At 37.7% G+C, this 25,165-nt stretch overlaps 1 protein-coding gene, 1 long non-coding RNA gene and 1 pseudogene across 3 annotated transcripts; all 3 read right to left on the bottom strand.

Moving 5' to 3' along the window:
- Window positions 1-390: 390 nt before the first annotated feature.
- Window positions 391-1,656, bottom strand: LOC147492502 (uncharacterized). Its single transcript, XR_015199082.1, has 2 exons — window positions 1,244-1,656; window positions 391-1,142 (listed from the first exon to the last, which is right to left on the bottom strand). It is a non-coding gene; the product is annotated as an uncharacterized LOC147492502 (long non-coding RNA).
- Window positions 1,657-3,139: 1,483 nt separating this feature from the next.
- LOC147492503 (putative NADH dehydrogenase [ubiquinone] 1 alpha subcomplex subunit 5, mitochondrial pseudogene) lies at window positions 3,140-10,291 on the bottom strand (annotated as a pseudogene). Its single transcript, XR_015199467.1, has 3 exons — window positions 9,858-10,291; window positions 4,730-4,997; window positions 3,140-3,615 (listed from the first exon to the last, which is right to left on the bottom strand). The product of XR_015199467.1 is annotated as a putative NADH dehydrogenase [ubiquinone] 1 alpha subcomplex subunit 5, mitochondrial pseudogene (transcript).
- Window positions 10,292-10,335: 44 nt separating this feature from the next.
- Window positions 10,336-15,672, bottom strand: LOC147492504 (pyridoxine/pyridoxamine 5'-phosphate oxidase 1, chloroplastic-like). The gene is made up of 13 exons (XM_086565671.1): window positions 15,408-15,672; window positions 15,283-15,321; window positions 14,890-15,057; window positions 14,694-14,799; window positions 14,088-14,257; window positions 13,704-13,946; window positions 13,334-13,422; window positions 12,934-12,984; window positions 12,648-12,738; window positions 11,231-11,335; window positions 11,068-11,138; window positions 10,727-10,822; window positions 10,336-10,611 (listed from the first exon to the last, which is right to left on the bottom strand). The coding sequence occupies exons 1-13, from the start codon at window positions 15,504-15,506 to the stop codon at window positions 10,545-10,547; spliced, it is 1,395 nt and encodes a 464-aa protein (XP_086421797.1). The 5' UTR covers window positions 15,507-15,672; the 3' UTR covers window positions 10,336-10,544.
- Between the last annotated feature and the right edge of the window lie 9,493 nt (window positions 15,673-25,165).

Raw genomic sequence — 25,165 nt, forward strand, 5'->3', positions numbered from 1 at the left:
GACCCCGGCCCAATTTGGGGTCTGTCACTCTGCCAATTGATTTTGGCACTACACGAGGTCCATTACACCCCCACCAAAAAAGTCCAAACCAAATGAACCAAAAAAATACCGGTTACCTCCAGTTCATTCATTCTTCTTGTCACTTTCCCCAACTAGTTCATAACTTTTATTTCCAAGCAATCTGAGCAAGGTGCGTCATAGTTTTACGTCTCGAGAGAACTATGTGCACATATACTGTATAGATTCTATTTTGACTTAGAAATCATAAACGAAGCATGTCTTCTGGTGGAGTAACTGTACAATGAATATAATCTGTAAAAGGAGGAAGCTGGTCTAACAATAAATCCACATGCTTATAGATATGGAACTGAAAAATTAAGCGACGCTAAATGGGGCATAGAAGAGAGTCTATTGAAAATGTTTGGATATATATGGTTTAGTTTCATTGAAAAATGATTGATACTACAATTTAGTGCATCTGAGAACTAGTTTTAGCATGTAAGTGTTATCTCCATGGAAGAATTGAAACCAATCAAGAGTACTGATTATTGTTGTAAGTGTTGTTGGTGCTTATACTATTACTTAGTCCAAACGGCTCAGCTTGATCAATTCTTCAAATCACAAACGACTGTACGGGGCAGCATTCAATTATTTTGAGCGACTCAGTGAAGTCGTATTCTGTATTTCCAGACGACCCGTCAGTGCCACCCCAAGGCCAAATTTCCAGAAGTGCGTATTTGAACGACTTGGTGATGTCGCTTTATACTACTCCCAGACGACTTGGTGATGCTGCTCGCTTTATACTACTGTACTCCCAGACGATTTGGTGATGCCGCTCGCTTTATACTACTGTACTCCCATACTACTCCCGATTTCATCTTCTAATACGTGGAGCAACACTGAAGTAGAAGTTTTTAATCTATTATCAAACACTTTACCATGGTATTCAATACGTACACCACCCATGGTTACTTAGTTCGGTGGTGGTGAAGTACGTTAAGCCCCGTTTGGAACTTTGTAGATGAGCCACTGATGGTTGTTTTGGATCCTCCTGGGACAGTTTCCTTTACAGATGCAATCAGTATGGTTTTTATTTGGGGTAGTGTGGCTTATCTCTTTGCGACTTGGAGGGAAGAACAGCTCTGGCAAGATGCAAATTGGAGTTTAAGTTGGTAAGGGGAAACCTGATGTAATAGTTAGTAACATAATAGCAGCAATAGCTCGAGAAAAATTAAGTGGATACCTCTCTTTACAAGATATACATTTCTTTTGGCTTCGGTTGGAGAGTATCCAAAGATCAAAACTCCAACTAGGAAAGTCGACAGATACTGATCGCATTCTGTAACCTTTGGTGGTGTCATTGACGAGTTGTGATGACAACAAGAATGGCTAGGCACTACTATGGCAAGGGTCATCACCAGATACGGTACAGTCTCATGGAAGTGACCTTAATAAATGCTGAAGTCTTTTTCCAGTGTGGGTGAGAAACATAGAGAAGCTTGGGTTATTTTTTCTTATTTTTTTTTTTTTTTTGCGATAAACATAGAGAAGCTTCAATTGGGTTCTTGGGTGCATTGAGAACTGCTCTTGATAGGCAGTCGTGTAATTGTTCAAGATCGCACGCGAATTTAATAACAGCTCATAGTCATTTTCAAATCAATTTACTTGCTTCAAAACTTCTTCGAAACGTAAAGTTCAGGTGTAATGGAAAGTTTATGATGAACTAGTGGAACGTGCCAACGATGTACATTGTGCACAACTCAGTAAAATTCATTTGAACCAATTGCATTTCACGTGACGTTTACTTGAAATTTGAAAGGCCTCCAATTCTTATTGATTTCACCCAAGTATACCAAAAATGGGGAGATAACCGGAGAAATAAACTAATTCTCCAAACAAGTTTTTATTAAAAAAGAGAAAAAGGTTGGCAACAGGTTAACAGGGCCGGCCCTGAACTTTGAGGGGCCCAAGGCGAGTTTTCTAAAATGGGCCTATATTATTGAGAAAAAAAAAGTCTTCTATACAAAAGTTAAAAACGCTAAAGGTAAGTTGCAAGGAGAAGGCTTAACAGGTTAATATATATATAGTATAATACATATATACTTTGAAAAAAAATATTTACCATAACTCAAAAAATAAACACATACAAATATACTTATTACAAAAATGCATAATAGTTGGTAAATATTGACTTCATATAAAACATACTCTTTGTTATAGTGGCATATAATTTACATTAGATTTAAAGTCTTTTAAACTCATTCAAATCTTAAGCCTACACACGCCTTTATTTTTCGACATTTAATCATTCAAAAAAAAAAAAAATTGACTCACCTAACCCGGCCTAATCGGTCCGTCTCTAGACCCGGCTTTAGTCGGTCCACCGATTTTTAAACGACTAGGGCCTTTTTTGAATTTGGATTGAATAACCTTGGAGTCATTTACATGTGGTCTAGTGGGGTATAAAATTATACTTGGGGCCCAAAATTTAACCAACAAGTTGGGGGCCTAGCGCGTCACTCGGCCGAGCCCCTGCAGGTTAACTTTATTTAGTTTGGGAGGTGCCCAACACAAAATATATTTTTTAGGTCAATGACAAATTTGTAATAATTTTTTTTTTTTGGTCTACCCAACGGAAGGTATCAATATCGGGTACATTCAGAAATACTTTTGAGCACAACTTTGACTCTACTTCAACAACTAAAAATTATCAATTAGCTTGAGTTTTGGATTTTCACAATAAGCAGCAGCCTAAATTGCAGAACGTGTGCCCTCGATTGATAGAGTAACTTGCAAGGTGCTTAAATTCTGTCATGTGTGATAGCACTCTGAAGGACAACTATTTTCCGTGTAAGCACCTTTGGATTGCAAATGTCATCACCGATTTATTTATGAATTCTTATCACATTGGGTGCACCACATCCATTACATTGTCCTATTGTAGAGGATATCAACTAGTTTTGACTTTTGAGAATCTTAATGGGAAATTGCATAAACTACTATATACTGCCTTCACTAGTTCCACACAAGGAAAGGCTAAAATTCTGTAATCTGAGATGGTGTTCAGATTTTCTCTTTTTGATCGATGTCAGAGTTCTTGTAAGAATAGTGAGATAGGTGGGAGGATGTCGAAACTAACTAAGAAAATCACCCAATGTTTACTTCAAATTTCAACTATGAAACCCATGTGCAAACTTAAAGACGTAAACCATCATTTCAGAACAACTTCCTACAATTACATGAGCGAAAAACTTTCAACTGAACAAATCTTAAAAACAAAGAAACAAGGCTGCTTTAGGTAAATTGTTCAAGCTCTGGCCATAAACAAAGGTCTCTTATGCAAATCATCCATGAAGTCTCAAAAAAATAAAAAGCAAGACAAGATGACTTTCAACATAGGAAAACGGAAGACTTTAATTAATCCTTTATTTGAGGCTCTCCAGATGTGACTTTTGGCTCTGGGCTAGATGTGAAAGCCGCCATGGTCTCGTAAAATTCCTCTGGCAGTGGACCTGGTCGATGCTGAGGGACATGCTTAGGAATTGGAGCATCATTCTCAATCACTTCACATTCATAGCCTTCGGGAACCCCCCAAGGTGCCCACTCTGCACCAAATTATTGAAAAAAGCAGAGGTAAAGGCATTTGACATCTTTCAATAGGATAGAGATGAAAATTTAAACATGAAAGCATTGAGAGGACGAAAGAAAAGCATTGAGAATGATATGTGATCGTCTAAAGGCAAAAAGATTAAACAAATAAAGATGGTAGGTCAAAGCTCCCTACAATAGATACACACACTCAATCACACATAGTAAAAGAAAGCATATATAACACTAACAACAACTCATCCTAACCACAGTACGCAAGAAAATACAAAATTACCCCCACTTAGAAAACACAATTGACTCTTGCCAGAGGACAGATTGATTGAAAGCAGTCGAAACAAGTTCTTTTCCACCTTCACCCAAACAGAGAACTCCTACTATTGATTGAAAATTACTACCTTAATGGAAGTTAATCCTCCCAAGACACAATCCCTAATGGTTCATGCTCCACACAACTAAAAATAAAGTAATAAATAAATGAGAATGCCCTCTTGAGAACGCCAAAATGCACACAGATTCTTCACCCACCCAAACATAAACCTGCCTTTTTATATATCTTGATCATTCAGACAACACTGCAACTGGAGTGAGGCCAAAACAATAGATCAAAATTTCCAAAAATGAGGCATGGATCAAGATACTGCATATATCCAAAATCGCGATACTAGCTGTATTGCGCCTAAGGTCAACCTCCCACCACTCTCTAGATCTCTATAAATCGTGAATCGCCACTGAGAGAGGTTTCCCTTTGGATCAAGACAATAAGGTCATGACACTATGCAAACCAAAGAACAACTTAAAAACATCTATTCGAACAGTGCAATTTATAGGGATACTTCTGTGTATCCCCCCTCCCCCACTCTTCCTTCTGAAACTTATGGAGACTTAAATACCATCTCTCTAATAATTCTAGCTATAATAGCCTCCCAAACATGATCAACCAAAGTAATTGTCACAGACAACTTTTTTTTTTTGATAGTGAAGACCCATGAACAAATCATGCGCACCTTATTTATTCCTACTTAAAAACTGGTTTAAGAAATTATTACAGACATAGCACAGATAAAGACTCCCTCGACCTTGCCCATTTTGCCAGTTTGTGAGCTGACGTGTTGCATGTTCAAAGAGTGAATCTGAATAACATGGAATTAAAACTACTAGATCTCATAGAAATATTGCACAGAGCTTGGTTCCAAGTCCATGAAGATGCTGAAATCATGTATGCACATGCTAAGACGACTGATTTAGCATCTCCTTCTACAATGACCTCTCTCCAATGTTGCTGGACTGCATAATTTACTGCCAGTTCCGCTGCTAATGCTTCTGCTTCTCCAGGTGAAGTGGCTTTGACTCTGCTAACTTTTCCTCCCAAGAATTCTCCTCGACTATCCCTGCCAATCACAGCTATATTTGCATAATAACAACCCTGATGAAAACTGGCATCAAAATTCAGTTTTACCCAACCAGGAGGAGGATTAATCCAACTGGATTCCGGTGGGGTTGAGGTGCTATCATTCTCCAGCTGTTCATCCGTAACCTCTACATCATTAGTAAAAGCTCTATTCCAATCCTACAATATAGTATATGCATGTTGAAGAGTTGACTGCTTGTTAGATTTAGAGCCTTGAAATTTTTTATTATTCCGAACTTACCATATTGCATCCATAATAGCACCAAAAAAGAGCAGGAGAGCACAGATCATTGATATCAATAGGTTTCTGGATGTTTAGGCAAAAAGAGCCAGTTAGCCACATCAAAATTGGCCTCATCTGTTCTACGGCATAACGTGGAGTTGAACCATACTCCTCTTGACCACAGACACAGAAAAAAAAAGATGATAAAGATCCTCTAAAGTGTTGTCACAACATTGACAACACATGGAGTCAATATTTAGGTGATGTTTGATAAGAACCTCACAAGTACGAAGAATATTGTGAGAAGTCTTCCAAATGAAGTTTTGGACTCTGTAAGGAATTTTAAGTTGCCAGATTTGCAAATACAGTTTAGGATTAAAAGAACTGGTGGAGGCTTGGGGAGGCTTTAAAAGATGCAGCAACATGATGCTGATTTGGCAGAGAAGTTACCTTTTTAGTGAATTGCCACACAAGCTTGTCAGGGATGTTAGCTCTGATAATGGTAAATGTAATAACACTCTTAATAGGCATAGGCAGAGATCGTAAAAGAGGTTCGTTCCAGAATCCTCCAGCTAAAAGGGCATCCTGAACCGTCACTATGGGAATGTCTTGTGCCTCCACCCAATGTCTCAAAGGCTTGTAAACCCCTAAGAAGTACACCCATGGGTCATTCCAAAAATTTATCTTACTTCCATCACCAACTTGCCAAACCATCCCACGAGCCACTACTGTCTTGGCCTTCATGATGCTTCTGAACATGAAAAAAGGATTTGAAGGGCTTTTAGGATCTTCTGACACAGGGTTAAGAAACTTGCCATATTTGGCTCTCATTAGTTGTGTCCATAAACATTCTTCTCCAATTAAAACTTTCCAATACAATTTCGCTAGCATGGTTAAGTTAATCTCTTTAAAGAACCGTAAACCAAGACCACCATCCTTTTTCTTCTGACATATTTTTTCCCATTTGCATGTGTGAATAGCTTTTGAATTAGGGGAGCCTTTCCACCAAAAATCTCTACACAGCTTGTCTAACCTCTCAGTGATGGAAAAAGGGATTGAGAAAGATGACATGCTATAGATTAGGATTGTTTGGGCAACTGTCTTTGTAAGAGTACTTCTACCTACCTGGGACAAGAGACTAGCTTGCCAACCATTTATGGCTTTTATAACTTTTCCGCAAGGAAATAAAAATCTTGCACTTTAGACTTGGAGAAAGAGATTGGAGAGCCCAAGTAAAAGTCTTTGAGGCTCACAGAATTGATACAAAGAATGGATTTGATGAGTCTTTGTTGATAAATGTGGGTATTTGGGCTAAAAGAAACATTAAACTTGTCATAGTTAATGAGTTGCCCAGAAGCCTCACAGTATTCATCCAAAATATCATTGACAACCTCTACATCCTTAATACAAGTCTTGCAAAAAACTATGAGGTCATCTGCGTACAACATGTGGGAAATACCATGAGCACCTCTAGCGATCTTTAAGCTAGTTAAGAGATCTGATTGTTCAGCTTTGAAAAAAAGCCTTGACAAAGCTTCAGACACAAGGATAAACAAATAGGGTGAGAGAGGGTCACCCTGTTTTATTCCTCTAGAGGGGATGATAGTTTTTAGAGGAATACCATTAACAAGAATGTTATATTGCACAGTGGAAAGATAGAAACTGGCGAGCTTGATCCATTTAGGAGAGAAGCCTAAACTATGAAAAATCTGAGCAATAAAAGTCCATTCTACCATGTCATAGGTCTTAGCCATATCCAGCTTGATAACACACCAACCCTTCTTTTGTCTCTTCATGGATTTAATCTTGTGTAAGACTTCATGAACTACTCCTACATTATCACCAATGTCACTTTTAGGTGCAAAAGCGCCTTGATGTGGAGATATGAACAAAGATAGTGCGCCTATTTGCAAGGATCTTAGCAATGATTTTATAGATCACATTACACAAACTGATAGGTCTGAAGTTTGTTAGTTTGATGGGATTGGATACTTTTGGGATTAGGGAAATGAAAATTCTATTAAGGATGGTGCCAAAATGGTCATCTCTAAAGAAAGTTTGAACTACTTGAATGATATCTTCTTTAACAGCATTCCAAAACTTTTTGTAAAAGATAGGCTGAAATCCATCAGGCCCCGGGGGCCTTGAGGTTGCTCATCTTTCTAAGAACTTTAAAGATCTCAGTTGCGGAAGGGATAGCAGAAATGGATTGATTTTGAGATTCTGAGATGCAAAGATTGAAGAGAGAGAGAATATTTTGATTGACGATAGGCTCAGAAGAGGTGAACAAAGTAGAATAGAACTCACTGATGATGGCTAAAGTATTAGCCTCAAAAGGGTTTAGATCATTAAGAGAAGTCAGCTTAGTCTCACCTATTCTTATTTGGTGAAAAATGTTACCAAATGTTTCTCTGTTCCAGTGAGAAAGGGATTTCTGAAGGTTTGATATTTTAGAATTGAGTATGAAAGAGGGAGAGCCTGTAACATGGAGATTCCAGGATTCTTTAATGACCTGAGCACAAGAAGATTCTCTAATCCACATCTCTTTAAATCTAAAAGGTTTTTTTTTTTTTTTTTTTTAAAAAAAGGTTAAGAAGTAAAATGAGGTGGTCTGAAGTTGTATTAGGCAGATGGTGAATTTTTGGGGAAAAAGATTGAACCAATCAATGTTAGCAAGAGCACGATCCAATCTTTCCTTGATATTAGCTTGACCTTTCCGATAATTACACCATGTGAATTTAGGACCAGTAAATCCTAGGTCAACAAGACTCAGGTCAGATGCCACGTCTTGAAACTCTTGGAGAGCTTTAAGATTAACCTTATTACCACCCATTTTCTCATCCATGCTGAGAATGGCATTAAAATCACCCCATAACAACCAAGGGCCCATACAACTAGAAGCAACAGTACGCAAATGATCCCATACAATACTACGTTTATGTGATACTGGATGACCATAAACCAAAATAATAAACCAATCACCTTCAGAAAAGTAGTTAGTAAATTTACCTGTAACTGCATGCTTACTAGCTCCCAAGATTTCCAGCTCAATTTTATCCTTGTACAGTACATCCAAGTATCCAACCCACCACTGCAACCTTCAGCATCTACCACAAAAGCATTCGGATATCGCAGGGATTTCTGTAAACTCTTAATTCTAATATTGCTAGCTTTAGTTTCTACTAAAAAAATAACGTCTGGATTATGTTCTCTAACCAGGTCCTTCAGATTCTGAACCACTGTCGAGATACCCAGTCCCCGACAATTCCACATCAACATTACAAGTGTAAAGGTTTCCTCTGAAAAACTTATATAACCCAACAAACTCACAAAGATTTTCAAGCAAAAAAAACTCACACTATACACCTCCAATCTTTGAAAAAAGAAACAAATACTAAATTCCAAATACAAAACTATCCAACAGAAGAAATTAATAACCCCACCAATCCGTCTATTAAAGCAACCACACAGACCTCACCACAATATTACCACCGACAACTGAAAATTTTAGAGAAACAGCAGCCACCAACTCTAATCTAGAATCCTGGAAATGCAAATTCTGTAATCCAAAACCCAAGTTGTCTCCAACAAAACAAGGACCAAGATCAGCTTAAAAAGAGGATGATCTGTACCTGTACCGACTACAAAGAAGTGATATGGAATTTTATCTGGTCAAAGCTGATCTTTACCTAAAAACTCCCACAGAAGCACCACTTTAATCGCCCACAGAGAACACGCACAAACTATTTCAAACTTCAATACTTGAATCCCCAACTGATAGAATTTCGGCCACCTGAATTTGACTAGCAATCTGAATTGGAACCAAAATATCACTGGAGAGGGGAGGCTTCTGTAACCAAAAGTTCACTGTAGCAGGTAGAGTAATACATTGAGGAGGATATGTTCTACTGAAGATGGTCGGAGTTGACCTAGATCTCGCCGAAATCACTCTGGACTGGTCGTAACATTGGGATAAACTACCACCTTAGGCAGGCACCGCCATCAATCTGGGCTCAAAAACTAACCAGACTCAACTGTAAAAGATAACGTGATGAGAAGAAACACACTAACCAGTTTAGTTACCTCAAATAAGATTATGCTCAGTTGTCTTCTTCCCAAAGCTCATTCCTTTATCACCTCACAAGCTGACTATCCCGAGCACAAACCAGTCGACTTGAGTTATGATCTTCTTCTCCACCTCTCAATTGATGAATTACACTCGAAAAACAGTGCCAATCGGTCGGAACTATAAAACTCGGTGCGTGACTCGGTCTGTTTCGGCCCTAACTTGGTGCGTGACTTCGCTTGTAAAAGACCATCAATTTAAGGGTGTGCACAAACAACTTTAACTTGTGAAGGTGCTTACAATGCACTTGATGGCAAAAGGTAACATTGCCTCGACTTCCCTAACCCAAAAGGCCAGAGACCTCCCCAACCAAAACACCTGGCATTCACTTATATACTGAAATTCAACAATCGTCACAATTAACCCATCTACATACAACCACAACCCTAATAACCCTTGTTTGATCCCAAATAAATATCGTAATAACCAAATTACTAGTCATTTTCCTATAAATTAAGGCAAAAAAAGTAAAGATAAAAATGTTACCGTACCGTTCATCTTTAGCTTCCTCAAGAACTTCTTCAATTTGACCACACCCAAGTTTGTTCTCAATCTGTTCCCAATCTTCTTCTTCTTGACAAACCTTCAATCGATGTTTAGTAAAACTCTCAACAGCTTTTCTATAACCTTCATCTTCAGGTACAGATTTGATTTCATTTAGGGTTTTGGAGTAGAGTGAAATCAATTGTTCTCTTGCATTAGGTACCACATCTAATCCTACTATTCCTGTTGTTTCTTTTACTCTTGCCAGTAATGGGAAACTCAATCTGCGTAGGAACATACTCATTTTTCTATGATCGACAACAGCTTCACTCAGTTATTAGTAAAGGTGGTCAGGTCCCTATTAAATAAGCCCGGCCTAAATTGCAGAATGTGTGCCCTCGATTCATAGAGAGTAACTTGCAAGGTACTTATATTCTGTCTGTCTGTCATGTGTTGTGATAGCACTCTGAAAGACAACTATTTTCCTTTGGATTGCAAATGTCATCACCAATTTATTTATGAATTCCTATCACATTGGGTGCACCACATCCATTACATTGTAGAGGATAGCAACTAGTCTTGAGAATCTTAACGGGAAATTGCATAAACTACCATATACTGCCTTTACAGTTCCACACAAGGAAAGGCTAAAATTTAGAAAGCATTAAACACCAGGCCTGCTTTTACACTAACGATTAGGGGGCCAAACGAACGATTTTCCATTCCCTGGCTCCATCTATCTCAGATAGCCGAAACTGCAACCTGTAAGAAAGAAGGCATAAATGAGATTACAGAAGCCTAAAACTATGGATGCATATGGTTCAGGTCTGAATAACAAGCCACACGAGACCTGATACTAGAGTATGTAAGATCCTACCTATCATGCATACGAGACTGTTGTCCTTGCCAAAACTCAATGATCTCTGGTTTAAGCCGGTAGCTTAACCAGTGCTTGGGCTTAGGAATCAAGCTTCTGCAGTCCCACAACATTCGCTTCAGTCTAGAATCAATATCAGAGTACCATTTACAGAAGTAGTACAAAATGAGCATGTCATAGGCTCATTTACGTTCAAGAACTAATCAATTCTATAATCGTTATTGTGAAACTGGTAAAGATATATTATTTGTGCAACTTAGAAATTAACTCGCATAAGAAAAGAAATGAAAACTTTCATTAGCTAGTTGTAGATTACAAGACTAGGCAGACATTGAACTAACCCGTCAGAAAACTTAGCCTCGAGTTTTGCGTATTCTTGGTGAAGTACATCTCTTCCACATATTATGGTACTCTAGGTGAATAACAAATACCAGTATTAGGAAACAAGAAGTCCAATGCTTCTGGATATCAATTTATGTGAACAAAAACCAAAAATATTTTCACCTGCTTGCTAACTAATGCCCCAATTTGACCTGCACGTGGACGAGTTCTGAAGTGTTTCTCCGATTCCTCATCTGAAACATTCTCCACAGTTCCTTCAACTCTTACCTACAATAGTAGCTTGTTAAAATGCATATATCGTGAACTCTTCTCCTTCTTCTCTCCTTGTACTTTGGTATTTAATCATCAAAGTTCTATTTTATTTAGAGACTGACATAGTATATGCATCAAGTGAAATGGTCTTGACTCTTGTCACTTGAGGGTTCCAGCAGAGTCACATTTGTCCAGGATCCCATGTAAAATACACTTACCTGCCCTTGGTAGCACTAGCATAGCGCAAACACCATGAGCGGCGCAACTTACAATAGTGATACTTGGACAAGTTAAGCTCGTTGCTCATAGAACTGATGGTAATAGTGTATTTTACTAGATGGAAAAGTAATCGGAGCGACAAGAAGGATGAAGTACGGTTCAGCTTCTGAGCAAAATATGACTAACTTAAAATATTAACTGTAAATACGAATGTCAAAGATTGACCCACCTATGAATTTCATATAAATTGTTCAGCTAATAACACAACTTCCTGGGAACCTCAATGCTTGAGAAGGTTATATTACTTAAATGATTTGTTCATTTGTAAGAGTGGAGTCTCCAATGCCTATTTGCAACAATTATCATTTTAAAGGGGTGTTAAAGACACTAGCATAATGTTCAAATTTTATACAAGGTCCAATATATCAAAATCTACCCACAATGACTTCAAACGATTATAGTCGTTTGGACAAACATAGGCTGCCAGTCAATGTCCTGACCCACTATGTCGCATGTAATGGACACAGAGAAAACCCCAAGCGCAAATACAGCCCCATAGAGAGTTTGCTCACACCCCATACATACTTCCCCACCCTTTGACCAAAGCCCTCAAGTTATGTTTCTTTTGGCATCACCTAATTTGCCTAAGCACTGTGGGAACATTTTGATTAACAACTGGTCATTAGACATAAAAAGTTAAAATCCTTGAAACCATTCAGACACATGGGCACCCTTCCCCCTCTCACTACCTGAAATCAAGACATTCACACACTTAGATCCTCTCTTACTTTTAGATCATTAACCTTGACATACTTGGACATCTCATAAAGACATGTCACATTTCATTCTTCTTTTATAACAATATTAAAAGTATGTGTCTTTTTCACGTACCACAAAGAATTAACCTGCAGCAAATTTAATTTTACCTAGTTGTTCCAACAACCAAGACCTAGAGTACTGCCAGTCAGCTCCTCCAATTGAGTTAGACTCATACATAACATATTAACATCCAAAGAATGTACTGTCCTTTTCTAACTCAAAAGGATCAAAGCAAGAAAAAAGGAAATTAAAATAACAATTTGTTCAGTAAGGTGAACAATGTGATTACCTGCCGACTAAGATTGTCCCAGTAAAAAATTATTGATCCATAAGGATTTTCAGAAATTTCACGTGCTTTCCGACTTTCAGTATTTGTCGACCTAATAAATTGTAAGATCCCACAGTTAGATATGAAAATTATCTTGATTATTAGAGCAAGTCACAGAAAAAAAAATAGTAACAGTGAAGTTTCCTGCTTGGAACTGATAACTTCACTATTTACTTATAAATAGAAAGAACTACTAAACTAGACATAAACATAAGGAAATCGAAAGCAGATGTACTAAAGTACCAACCACACAAAACCTTCACTGTCAAGTTCTTTCAGCAAGAGCATTCTTGATGAACTGCAGAGAGAAAGTACCACGTTTGATTAGGTCAGAGCAAAACCTTGTTATGCCATTAATAATACATATGGTTGTCATCAACAAATAGACTGTAGCAGAGCTATGTAATACGGACTCTTTGTTCCGTGTCAGACAATGCATGATCTAAGGTGTTAATACATCCAGACTTTAGCATATCTTTGATAAGTTTATAGAAGTCGGCATGTCGGACACTTTACACCAATGTCACTGTCACATGACACACATGAGCAGCCCTTTAGACAGTATGAATGTAAGAGCAAAACCATGAACCAACACACTATCTCAATCAACAATACAAAATGAAAGAATAAGCAAAAGTGAGGTATACGGTTTCCCATCCTTTCCAGCAGTTGACAAGGCCATAACATTTGGTTGAGGCAAGCCAGCAGCCAATGCATCATTAAACCATGTGCGGAACTGCAAAGAAGTTATGAATGACATCTTAGATTTTACTTTTTGCAGTTACAAAACCAGCACCATACATCTATCCTCATTCCTTAATTCCTGTTGTTTGCTTCTTTTGTGTGTGTGTGGTTAGACTCTATTCACATGTTTACCATGACTAATTGAGATCTTCAGACACCGATTACAGTACAGCCAATAGAGAATCCAACATTTTTGATAATTTTGCATAATATGATTGAAAGAAACTAGAAATTTAGATAATCGGTCATCAATGCTAACTGAATTAACCATACCTGGTCTATGGGATTCGCCTCTAGATGATTTTCAAGAAATTCGGAAGAAGTAAAGCTCTTCTGTAAAGAAGATATTTCAACCGGTGAAGGCTTTCCAATCTGGACACACATGGAAGTGCCAGGATATGATGGAAGATGAAGCATGTACTTCTCTGCAATAGATGGCGGAACGAATCTACCACCTAGAAAGTGGTGAGAACCGGAAAACTTCTTAGCACACAGCTTTGGAGCAATTAATGAAACCTAAAAATATGAAAATGCAGAAATATATAAGTCCTTCATTTGGAATACAAGTATAACATTTAACCGGATCACTAAATTAGATTCAATTGTTAAAATTACTGGTGCTATAAAAATGAATTAAAAATCAATTTGAAAACAAACCAGCATGTCAGGTTTTATCCCTTGGCCATCAATATGCCCTTCTTCAACGTGCCACCCGGATGGAACATCTACAGATACAACGACAGTTGATTGATGGCCTGCTGTCTGGCCATTATTTAGCAAATAAACCAATCTCTTGATGAGATCATCAAAGGGTGATGTCAATAACCCTGAAAAGTTAAGACACGCTCATGTCATAGCCTAATCTTTCTTCATAACAGAAAATCTTTCTGCTTCAACAATAATGCCATAGCCTAATCTTAGCACATAAAAGTATAAATAAATAAACAATCAACCAAATACAATAAGTAGCTGGTGTTGTTGGAAGATTAAGTTTCATCTGTAACACTATAAGGTCAATATGGTCCTCTCAGCAAAATTGTTACATATTTGAATTAGGTCCAAGCTCGGTAGAACTTGGATAAAATGAAAATATGCCTTTTATATTTCGAAAAATCGAAAAACCTTATATATTTTTGTGGGATTAGTTTAAACTAATACCTTGATAGAAATCAGAGCACTACAGTATTGACGACAAGGAAAATATGTATTATATTGTGAAAAAGTGGAACACTATATCCAAGCCACAAGGAAATTGATGTATACCATGGACAGAATAACCAAACACCGCATCTACGACAATGTCAAACTCATTTGACAAGTCCAGAGGAAGGTCTTCTACTGATAGGAAAGGGATTGATAGTGACACCAGCTACAAATTTACAACTTTTAGTAATCATCTTCCTGCAAATAATGTGGTTAGTGATACACAAAGAATTTGACTTCAGTAAGGCCTCTATACCTGAGTAACCAGAGCAGTATGAGGAGTCTGAGGAGTGGACTTGGGATAACAAACATTTGGTTTGTATCCAAAGTGATGTAGATGACGGGCAGCTACCAAACCATTACCACCATTGCTTCCTGGACCACACAGAAGAAGAATGCGACCGCGCTCATTTGATTTGTATATCTGTTGATAATTATTAAATCCGTGAACATAGTGGCAACTAGAACAAAATCTTCCATAACCTACACTGAGATGGTGTTGAGATTTTCTCGTTTTGATCGATGTCAGAGTTAATAGTGAGATAGGTGGGAGGACTCAACTTTTTTCTTCATTAGCTAATTAAGGTTAGCTAAGAAACTGAACTACGTCGGTATTACAAAACGGGAATTAGAAGATGAAAAAAGGTACCTCTGCAATAGCTGCCGCGATGCTTAAACCAAAGAATTCCTAGACAGAATTATTATAAAAACAAACAATTAACAATAAAGAAAAATGATCTGGGGGACTGAAAAATATTTGAATAACTGACTGACCATTAATTGATCCAAGGAGAAGCCAACACTAGGCCCCATCAACATCTCTTCAATTTCAATTGCCTCTTTCTCAGATAAATAGCGCACGGCGGAATCCATTTTTTCCAGAAATAATGTTTTGAATGTGTTTATTTATATATGTTGAGAAACGTGGTGTCCAAGAAATGAGATTTCAAATTTCAGACGTCCATGTGATGTGATGAGCGAGGTGTCGTGATTTTGTCGGCTTCAACAGTTCAACTTCTACAACCCCGGGTGGCAGTTTTTTAAATGACCCGCTAACCCGATACGAAATTAGCGGGTTTGGGTTGGGAAAAAAGGCTTTTGGGTCATTTAAGAGTTGACCCACCGAACCCGTCAAATAAATGGGTTGGGTTAGGATTACATATGTTAACCCGAGTAACATGTTAGTAGGCCCGATTAGTTCTCGGGTTAATAGATCGGGTCATCAACCCGTGACCTGTATAACCTATTTTAAGATAAGTTTCATTATTTTTTTAAATCTCATTATCCTAACAACCTAAAATAAACAACTAAAAGGAAAAAGATCGATAAATATATGTTTTGTTATTCAATTTTCATTGATATGTAATTGGATTATGGATTATTTTTGAGAATTAATACATATATATTTTTGATAAATAAAATCGTGAAATACTAAATATTTTGCATACAAGTTGTCTATGAATCCAATCCGAAAATGATTTGAAATTGACCCGCTAGCTTAGCAGGTCACCCGTTATATAGGTGGGTTGGGTTTGGGTTTGACAAACTCGACACGATTAATAATTAGGTCGGGTTTGGGTTTGCTCTCCTAACACGTGACCCGAATATGACACGACACGAACCTGACCCAACATGACCCATTGCCACTCCTAACCCCAACCCACGGGTGGGTTTTGGAGCCCAAATGAAAATACATTAACCCAAGGCCCAAGCCTAAACCCAAGCCCTAGTGTTGCCAAAGTTTTCTTGGTTGTCCGCATAGGTCTACAGTATGGGGCATAGTTCTAGCTTCATAGTTAAGGTGCGAGAGCGTGAAATGGCTTAACTTGGGAAGCTCTGGTATTAGAGCGGCTAAAATATGTACATTTTTTACATAAAATATATTTAAAAAAGTGGATTAGTTAAATGAAACTTTATTGCTAAAAATTAAAGAAGGAAAAGGAGTTCTACATATAATTTCTTAGAAGGGGATAACGTGCACCTGTTAGGACTCTATTCTAATATAATAAACCCAAAAACCCAACTACATTTCAAAAACACGTACTGTTAAGGAAAATAGTTGGCTTTCGTCTAAAAAACAATAATACCTCTAAAACTAAATACAAACCCACATAACTTCATGTTCTCTCAAAACCGAAACCCCTAATTGTTTAGAGAACAAAAAAAACCCAACAATATTTGACAATCTCAAACCAAAAAATTCACCATGTAGATCTCGAACAAACTTGAAGATTACAAAGATAACCTAATTCTCTCGGTTCAACTTGAAGATCTTCTCTATGTGTTCCAAGTCAAAGATTACATATAATTGCAAATTTTGGAGAAATCAATGTGCAAAATGTTAAACTCTTCAACAAATAGTGATGAAATTGAAATGGAAGATGAAAAAAGATTGAGGAGAATGAACAACTTCGGTAATTGTGGTTTCAATTTGCCTCAATATGCAAAAATAAATAAAAATCATTTGTGTTCTTATGAAAAACTAGGGTATGCATTGACAACTGTACATCCTAGTTTGTACATTAACGAATGTGTTAGTTATTGTTGTTTTTACATAATATTGTTTGTATGCACGGACAACTTTGCATACCATGATAAACACTGTTGAGGGGTATCAAATATTGTGGCAATACATTGATAAATATTGTGAGTAGTTATTGTGTTTTCATTGGCTGTTTTGTTTACGAAAATTTCACCATTAGCATTGAATTAATACTTATTGTGTTTGTGAAAACTTGAGGTATGACAGGTTTATTGTGCTTAGCATGCATAAAAATTGTAAATATTTGTTGGGTTTAATAAATAAACGTGTTTTGAACAATTGCGTGTACATGCTTTGCATGTAGTTGTGTGTGGCCGTATTTTTTTCTAATTTTTTTTGTCTGTGCATACCATGCATATAAACATTTTGTACATGTTTTGTTTGTGAATGCAGTAATGTGCGATAAAATACGTGATACCAATATCCATCTAGGTGATGTTGCCGTTGTTGGGAAAAAGTCATGTTTCGCACAGTTATGCATACCATGCCCATATATCAAAACACATCTGCTCATATTCGTCCTTACTTATATGGCCTTTGCAACTAAAAACTAAGAGATGATTAAGGGAGATGAGTAAATATAAGTAGCTTTGTTTCTTACTTTTTGTAGCACCTCGAAACAGATCTCTTACCCAAGATCAGTATTTCACATCTGAACGTTAATTATCAGCATCATAATTTCTAACTAATGGATGCATTCTAATATGGATTCATAATTAAAGACAAATAAAAAAATAACTAAATTATTACAAAACCAACTTAAAAATAATCGATTGAACTTAATTTGCTTCCTTGTAAGCATTTAGATCACTGCCTTGAATCACCGAGTGCACTGCCCGTTAAATTTTCTTAACTAGCTCGTACGCTTTTCCTTGTCCTGTGAGGAACCTGTTCGTCCTTGTCATTTATTCTCCGACGCTCAACATTAGATACTTAGTCAATATATAATAATCAATGTGAAATAAAATAATATACAAAAGACAATTTATTTATTTATTTTTTATGAAACAAGATAATAGGGTTAGGCATACCCTTACCTGCATTAAAATCTTTGAAATATCATACCTCTTACATCATGTTCAATCATAACAAAGAGTTTCCTATCTAGAGGTGCTATATTACAAAAGAAATTTTCATCCACTGTGTTTGTCACACCCCGAATTTCGACAGAATTCGGAAAAACATTATTGGTTCCCGACTCTTCGATCTCTTCGATCTCCGAGGTGTGACGCACTCTCCACTTCCAAAAACCCATAAACAGTTTAAATATGCGGATAATTAAAACCAATAAAATTTTTAACTTAAACAAAAGTCTTCTTCATTACAAAAATTAACAAATGAAAATGCAAATAACCTTATCTCAACTGAAAATCTATGTCACCTCAAAGGAAAACAAAGCCTATCTTGAAAAGTGACGCTAACTCCAACCACAAGCCGTAACCAACCTTCTTCAATACTAAACCTGTCAAGACTTATCAACTATGTTCATTTAATGAACACACCTGATAAGCAAATATGCAAATCGGGTCAGCATTATAAAAATGCTGGTGTGAGTAGCCCTAAAATATAACATATAATTATACAAATATATACACAATCCATAAGGCAGTTAGTTCCTCCCTCGAGGCGCCTTAACTTTCCACAACTAATACAACATCCTTAAGTTCAATAACTAAGGCAGGTAGTTCCTCCACTGAGGCGCCTTAACTTCCCACTAACCACACAACAAACTATACGCATCATAAATAAGGCATATAGTTCCTCCATCGAGACACCTTAGGTTCTAACTAAACAAATAACCAACCAAACATATTATATCCGTATCGCATTTCATGCTCAATAACAGAGTGGGTCGTCTCTGCCCAAGTAATTAGTTTGACCCACCCTTCAAAGAAAAATCATATACAATCATCTATCTAAAGATATATTATTAACCAACACATTACCATAATTATATTAATTAAGGCTTTCTTTGTGTATCCCTAAAATTCACGTCGTATCTATGTCTTACCTGGTTTCCATGGCTACCACAATCGCTACCCAACGCCGAACATGTACATCCACATGCTCCCTTTACATAATGTACCACTCCGTGCGTAACTACCCTGAGCGGGATGCCGCATACCAGGTAACCCTCACACGGAAGCTATTATGTAAGTAATCGCCACTATTCAAAGATAAAATATCGCGGCGTCTGCTCTAATATTTGCGAACGGAATAATCAAGCCACTATTAAGCCTCGATTGCCCAACACATGGGTCAATCAACATCTTATATATACACCCTACACAAGGGCCGATCATATCACATACGCCCACACAGGGCAAATCACATGAGTTGTGGTAGTCAGGTTCTAGGATTTTCGTTACGTAATTTATTCAGGTGTCATACCTTTATGACTCATAATCATTTCACTATATCACGTGCATGTCAAATCATTGCACTAAGCCACAATATTTAGAAATATCTCGAATATATCTCATAACCATTTTCATTCTTTCACGTGCCAATATATTATTGCACTAAGCCACAATCCCGTGGGCAAATTAAATATTCACCAATCCTATACTACTTCATAGTAGCATCTCACATATATAATAATGGAGTGTTTATACATTTATTTCTCCCAAACATATTGCATTATATATATATCCCAACATATTATATAATGTCACAATATCAACGTCAAATCTTAATTAGATAATGACCAAAAATTTATACAAGCTTCCACAAAGATTTTAGCATTTGATTTGTCCATACAATTTACAACATAAAATGCAAAGACAATTAAACAAATCCACGATCCACAATCAAAGCCCAATATATATATGTTTTACACACTACTCACGTCAAATCTTAATTAGATAATGGCAAACAACATTATATAATCTTCGACAATATTTTATTATTATATTTGTCCATATTCTTAAATATGAGAAAAACTGGAAAAAGTCAACATTTCATAGTCAATGGTCAAAGTCAATGGTCAATGGTCAAAGTCAACGGTCAATGGTCAAAGTCAACACATCATGGTCAAAGTCAAAGTCAACACATCATGGTCAAAGTCAAACTTTCATTGTCAAAGTCAAAGTCAACACGTCATCGGTCAAAGTCAAACTGTCGTTTCCATGTGCAACGGGTTCATGGCCATAGCCATGGTTCATGGCTAAGGTCAAGGTGCATGGCTCATGGGCTCATGACCAAGGTAATGGTTCGGACCCAATTGGCCAAGCCCAAACCTTAGAACCCGAAAGTCTAAAACCAACTTATTTATTCCACCTGACCCAATTGGGATCTATATTAAGTCCTATGGACTGGCCCCAAGCAATATTAGAAACTGGCCCAAAACAGTTAAGTGGTTCGGTCCAAAAATTGAACTGAAACCGGCCCAAAAACTTTAAATTAAACTGGTCCACAAATTAAAACAAAACCGGGCCAATCAAAACAATCTAAGTTCCGGCCCAAAGACTTAAAAGAAAAATTGGCCCCAAATACTTAAAAGAAAAATGGCCCAACCCAACTAAAATAGAATCCGGCCCAACATAAAAATAATATTTTGGCCCAACCAATTAGGCCCAAGCCCAAGAGAAATATCAGGTCGTCTTCCCCCTTCTCTCACCACTTCGCATTTCGCGTCCATACCGCTACCACCAAGACTCCAACCTAACCCAAAACGGTTCGGTTTTGAACCCCCATAAAAACCCCATCTTCCCATACCCACAAAAACCGATTCCTTCATACTGCGAAAACTCAACCAAAACTGGATCTGGAATCTTCATGCTGCCATTAATGGCTTGTTTCAAGCTTTGACAACCCTCCTTTGACAGCCCTCACGCACTCAAACACCACTAACCAACATCACAACACATCACCACAAAACACAACAACCAATTAAACCAAAAAAACAGCCCAACCACCGGCGCCATTAACGCCTCCAACCAAGCTTTGGCAGCACCCATGACAACCTCCAAATCACCCACATCAACCACTTGCACACGTGACCCCGACATCAACCCACAAATTTCAACCAACAAATACCCCAAATCCATAGTTCAACTAAATAAAATAACTACCCCGCCACAGTATCCCAGTTCGACAGTACCAATACCAATTTCCAGAGTTTCAACAGTTAGGACAATTCAATATCAAATTTCAGAGAGTTAAGTTTTAACAACATGACAGATTTCAACAGAAAAGAAATTGACAGTAACAAGGATTTTATAAAAGTAAAAATCCATAAAATATCTACTCACTGTAATTAACAGCTCGACATCTTGACGAATTCCTCCTAATCCGAGTCGTCGCGCTCCAACGCTCGAGCAAACAAGCCGCCTCCATTTTTATTTTATTTTTTTATTCTTAGAACCCTATTCTCCAGAACAATACGAATATATACTTGGGTTTGAAACCCAAGCCCAAAACAGACTCGGGCCCAAAACCAGGCCCACATATCCCAAATCCAATCCATGATTTTTAAACAAATAATTAAATTAATTAATTAATAAATAATTACGTATTTTAAATACGGGCATTACAGTGTTAGAGAGGTTTGCCAAATAGTCTGCACTTCTATTGACCTCTCTATACACATGACAAAACGAACATCCTGCAAGGATTCTCTTGCTATGTTAATAGTGTTGGGGAAAACGATACCAATCGATCCCCACTAAGATAACTTGCACTTGGGCAATCTACTACTCCAATAAAAAATCTAAATTTTAACTACAACCAACAACCACAACCACAACCTAAACTATGGATATAACTATCACAAATAGGCAATAGAAATATAGATAAAGTAAAACATACCATAACACAAAGATGTACCGTGGTTCGACCAATGATGTCTACTTCCACAAGAGTTAATCCTCCTCTCAAGTCTTTCCAAACTTACTAGATCACTCCTCTTTCCTTATAAGATTTTCTCTTTGCAAAGGTTTTATCTCAATTGTGGTTGCTCTCAAAATTAGGTTTATATTCTAGTCAGTTTCACACAAAAACCTAACTTGGTTTTATAGTGGTTATGAAATTTCGGCACGGCTGCAAAATTTCAGTTCCAAACTACGCGGTAGCATCAAGATATCAGCTCCCAAACTCCACGGTGGCATTGGGCTAATACCTTGCCATTCTATGCGGCCACATCGTTTGAAGGCTGAAATTCCAGGAGGAAAAATTTAACCGATGTGAGCAGATTGTTTGAACCCCCCGAATTCCAGGAGCAAATATTCAACCGATACCATCAGACCGGTCATGCTCCTTCCACCCGATCTCATGAGGTCGTTCCATCACATTATGAGGGACCCCAACAATCTCCCCCTCCCGAAACCATGAGGGGGGATACCTCCACGCATTCCCAAATCAACAGGAGGAGTTTGCTACCATTCTGGCGGTAGCACAACAAACATTAAACTTGCCTTTCAGCAAAACTTTGGTCATCATATTCGACCTGTTCTTATCGGTATGGATCTTTTCAATGCACAATTGCTTTTCTCTGAGAACTTCTCTAATACAATGATAACACACATGTATGTGCTTGAATCTAGAATGAAATCTCGGATTCTCTCAAATAGATGGTGCTCTGACTGTCACACAAAACTACAAACTGGTTCTGCTTTAGCCCTAGTTCATTGAAGAACCTCTTCATCCATAGCATCTCTTTGCAACACTCTGTGGCTACAATATACTTAGCTTCTGTAGTGGAGAGGGCAACACATTTTTGCAACTTAGGTTGCCAAAAAACTGCTCCCCCTGCAAAAGTAAACAGATAACCGGAAGTGGACTTCATCAAGTCAACATCACCTGCCATGTCTGCATATGTATAGCCTTTAAGCAAGGTCTTACTCTCACCATAACACATACACGCTTTGGAAGTGCCCTTGAGATATCTCAATATCCACTTAACACCTTCCCAATACTATTTACCCATATTTGACAGAAATCGACTTACAACACCAACGGCGAAAACAATATCCGGTCTTGTACACACTATTACATACATCAAGCTGTCCACTGCGGATGCATAAAGAATCTTTTCCATTTGACTCTGCTCATGCTCACCCTTTGGACATATATCTTTGGTCATGCGGAACTGGCCACCAAGCGGACAACTGACTGGCTTCGCTTGATCCATGTTGAATCTTTTCAACACCTTCTTAATGTAGCTTTCTTGAGAAAGCCACAACTTTCCACTCTTTCTGTCATGAGTGATCCGCATCCCAAGTATCTGCTTTGCTTGACCCAAATCCTTTATCTCAAAGGACTTACTCAAGTTTTTCTTCAGCTTGGATATCTTGTTGATGTTCTGGCCAACTACTAACATATCATCCACATACAACAAGAGCACTATGAAATCCCCATCTGGAAATTTCTGAACAAACACACAATGATCGGAAGCGGACTTCATGTAGTCATGCTTCACCATAAAGGAATCAAACTTTATGTACCACTGTCTTGGTGCCTTCTTCAACCCATACAAACTCTTTCTTAGCTTGCATACCAGGTGCTCCTTACCTTTGACCTCAAAACCCTCTGGCTGGTCCATGTAGACATCTTCTTCAAGGTCTCCATAAAGAAAAGTTGTCTTGACATTTAGTTGTTAAACCTCTAGGTTTATCTTTGCGGTCAGACCCAATACCACCCTGATAGAAATTATCTTAACTACAGGAGAGAAAATTTCATCAAAGTCAATACCTTTCCTTTGACCGAATCCCTTCATAACAAGGCGAGCTTTGTGCCTTGGATATGGATTATTCTCCTCATGCTTGACTTTGAAAATCTACTTATTCTTGAGAAATTTTCTTCATTTCAGTTTCTCAACTAAGTCATAAGTGTGATTCTTATGCAAAGAACTCATCTCATCATGCATGACCTTTAACCACTTCTCTTTGTCTATACCTTTAAGAGCATCTTGATAGTACATAGGCTCTCCACCATCAGATAGTAAAACATACGTATGTGGTGGATACCTGGTTGAAACTTGTCTCTCTCTGTCGGATCTCCTTACCTCATCTTCCTGTGGCTCAGGAGGATGCATTTCTGCTTGCTCTAGTGGTGGTTCATGCATTGCATCTACATCTTCTATATCAATAGGTTCTATCCCATCATGAGCAATAAGATCATCATCATGAGCTTCAAACCCATGGTTTTCTACATTCTTAATGCCTTCTACACGTTCCACAATAGGAACTTTTGGTTCTAAGTCAACAAGATCATCCATGAAAGCTTCTAGCTTCTCACCATTTTCAAAGTTTGCTATGGTTTGGTCTTCAAAGAACACAACATCTAGACTTCGGATTACCTTCTTATTGATTGGATCATAAAGTTTGTAGCCAAACTTCTCATCCCCATAATCCAGAAAAATGCACTGCTTGGCTTTGTCATCAAGCTTGGATCTCTCATCCTTGGGAATATGAACAAATGACATGCACCCAAATACCATCAAGTATCCATAATCAACATCTCTGCCTGACCATACTCTCTCTGGATAATCACTATTCAGAGGTTTCGAAGGCAGTAGGTTGATCACATGTACAGCTGTGCGCATTGTTTCTACCCAGTAATTCCTTGATAACTTCGAGTGAGAAAACATGCATCTTATCCTCTCTACAATAGTTCGGTTCATCCTCTCGGTTATACCATTATGTTATGGTGTCTTGGGAACGGTCTGCCCATGAAAAATCCCATGACTCTTGGAATACTCTTCAAATGGCCCAATGTACTCACCCCTATTATCTGAGCGAATACACTTCAAAGGCTTCCCTGTCTCTCTTTCCACCATGCTATGAAAAATCTTGAACACGCCAAGTACTTCATCCTTGATCTTCAGACTATATGCCCATATCTTTCTTGACATATCATTAATAAAAGTCAAGAAGTACAAAGCTCCCCCGTGGGACTTCACTTTCATGGGACCACATAAATCTGTGTGTACTAGCTCAAGGACATTGTCCTTTCTGTGATAGGGGAATCTTTGAAAAGACACCCTGTGTTG

This window comes from Coptis chinensis, chromosome 6 (assembly GCF_015680905.1).
Source record: "Coptis chinensis isolate HL-2020 chromosome 6, ASM1568090v1, whole genome shotgun sequence".
Taxonomy (NCBI): Eukaryota; Viridiplantae; Streptophyta; class Magnoliopsida; order Ranunculales; family Ranunculaceae; genus Coptis; species Coptis chinensis.

Bases quoted from the DNA above. Each gene is read 5' to 3' on its own strand.
- LOC147492504 (XM_086565671.1), bottom strand. From the start codon at position 15,506: ATGGATTCCGCCGTGCGCTATTTATCTGAGAAAGAGGCAATTGAAATT. The intron at 14,800-14,889 runs GTATAGAGGCCT...GTAAATTTGTAG, and splicing joins ATACTGCTCTGGTTACTCAG to CTGGTGTCACTATCAATCCC. The intron at 14,258-14,693 runs GTATACATCAAT...TTAACTTTTCAG, and splicing joins GTTTGGTTATTCTGTCCATG to GGTTATTGACATCACCCTTT.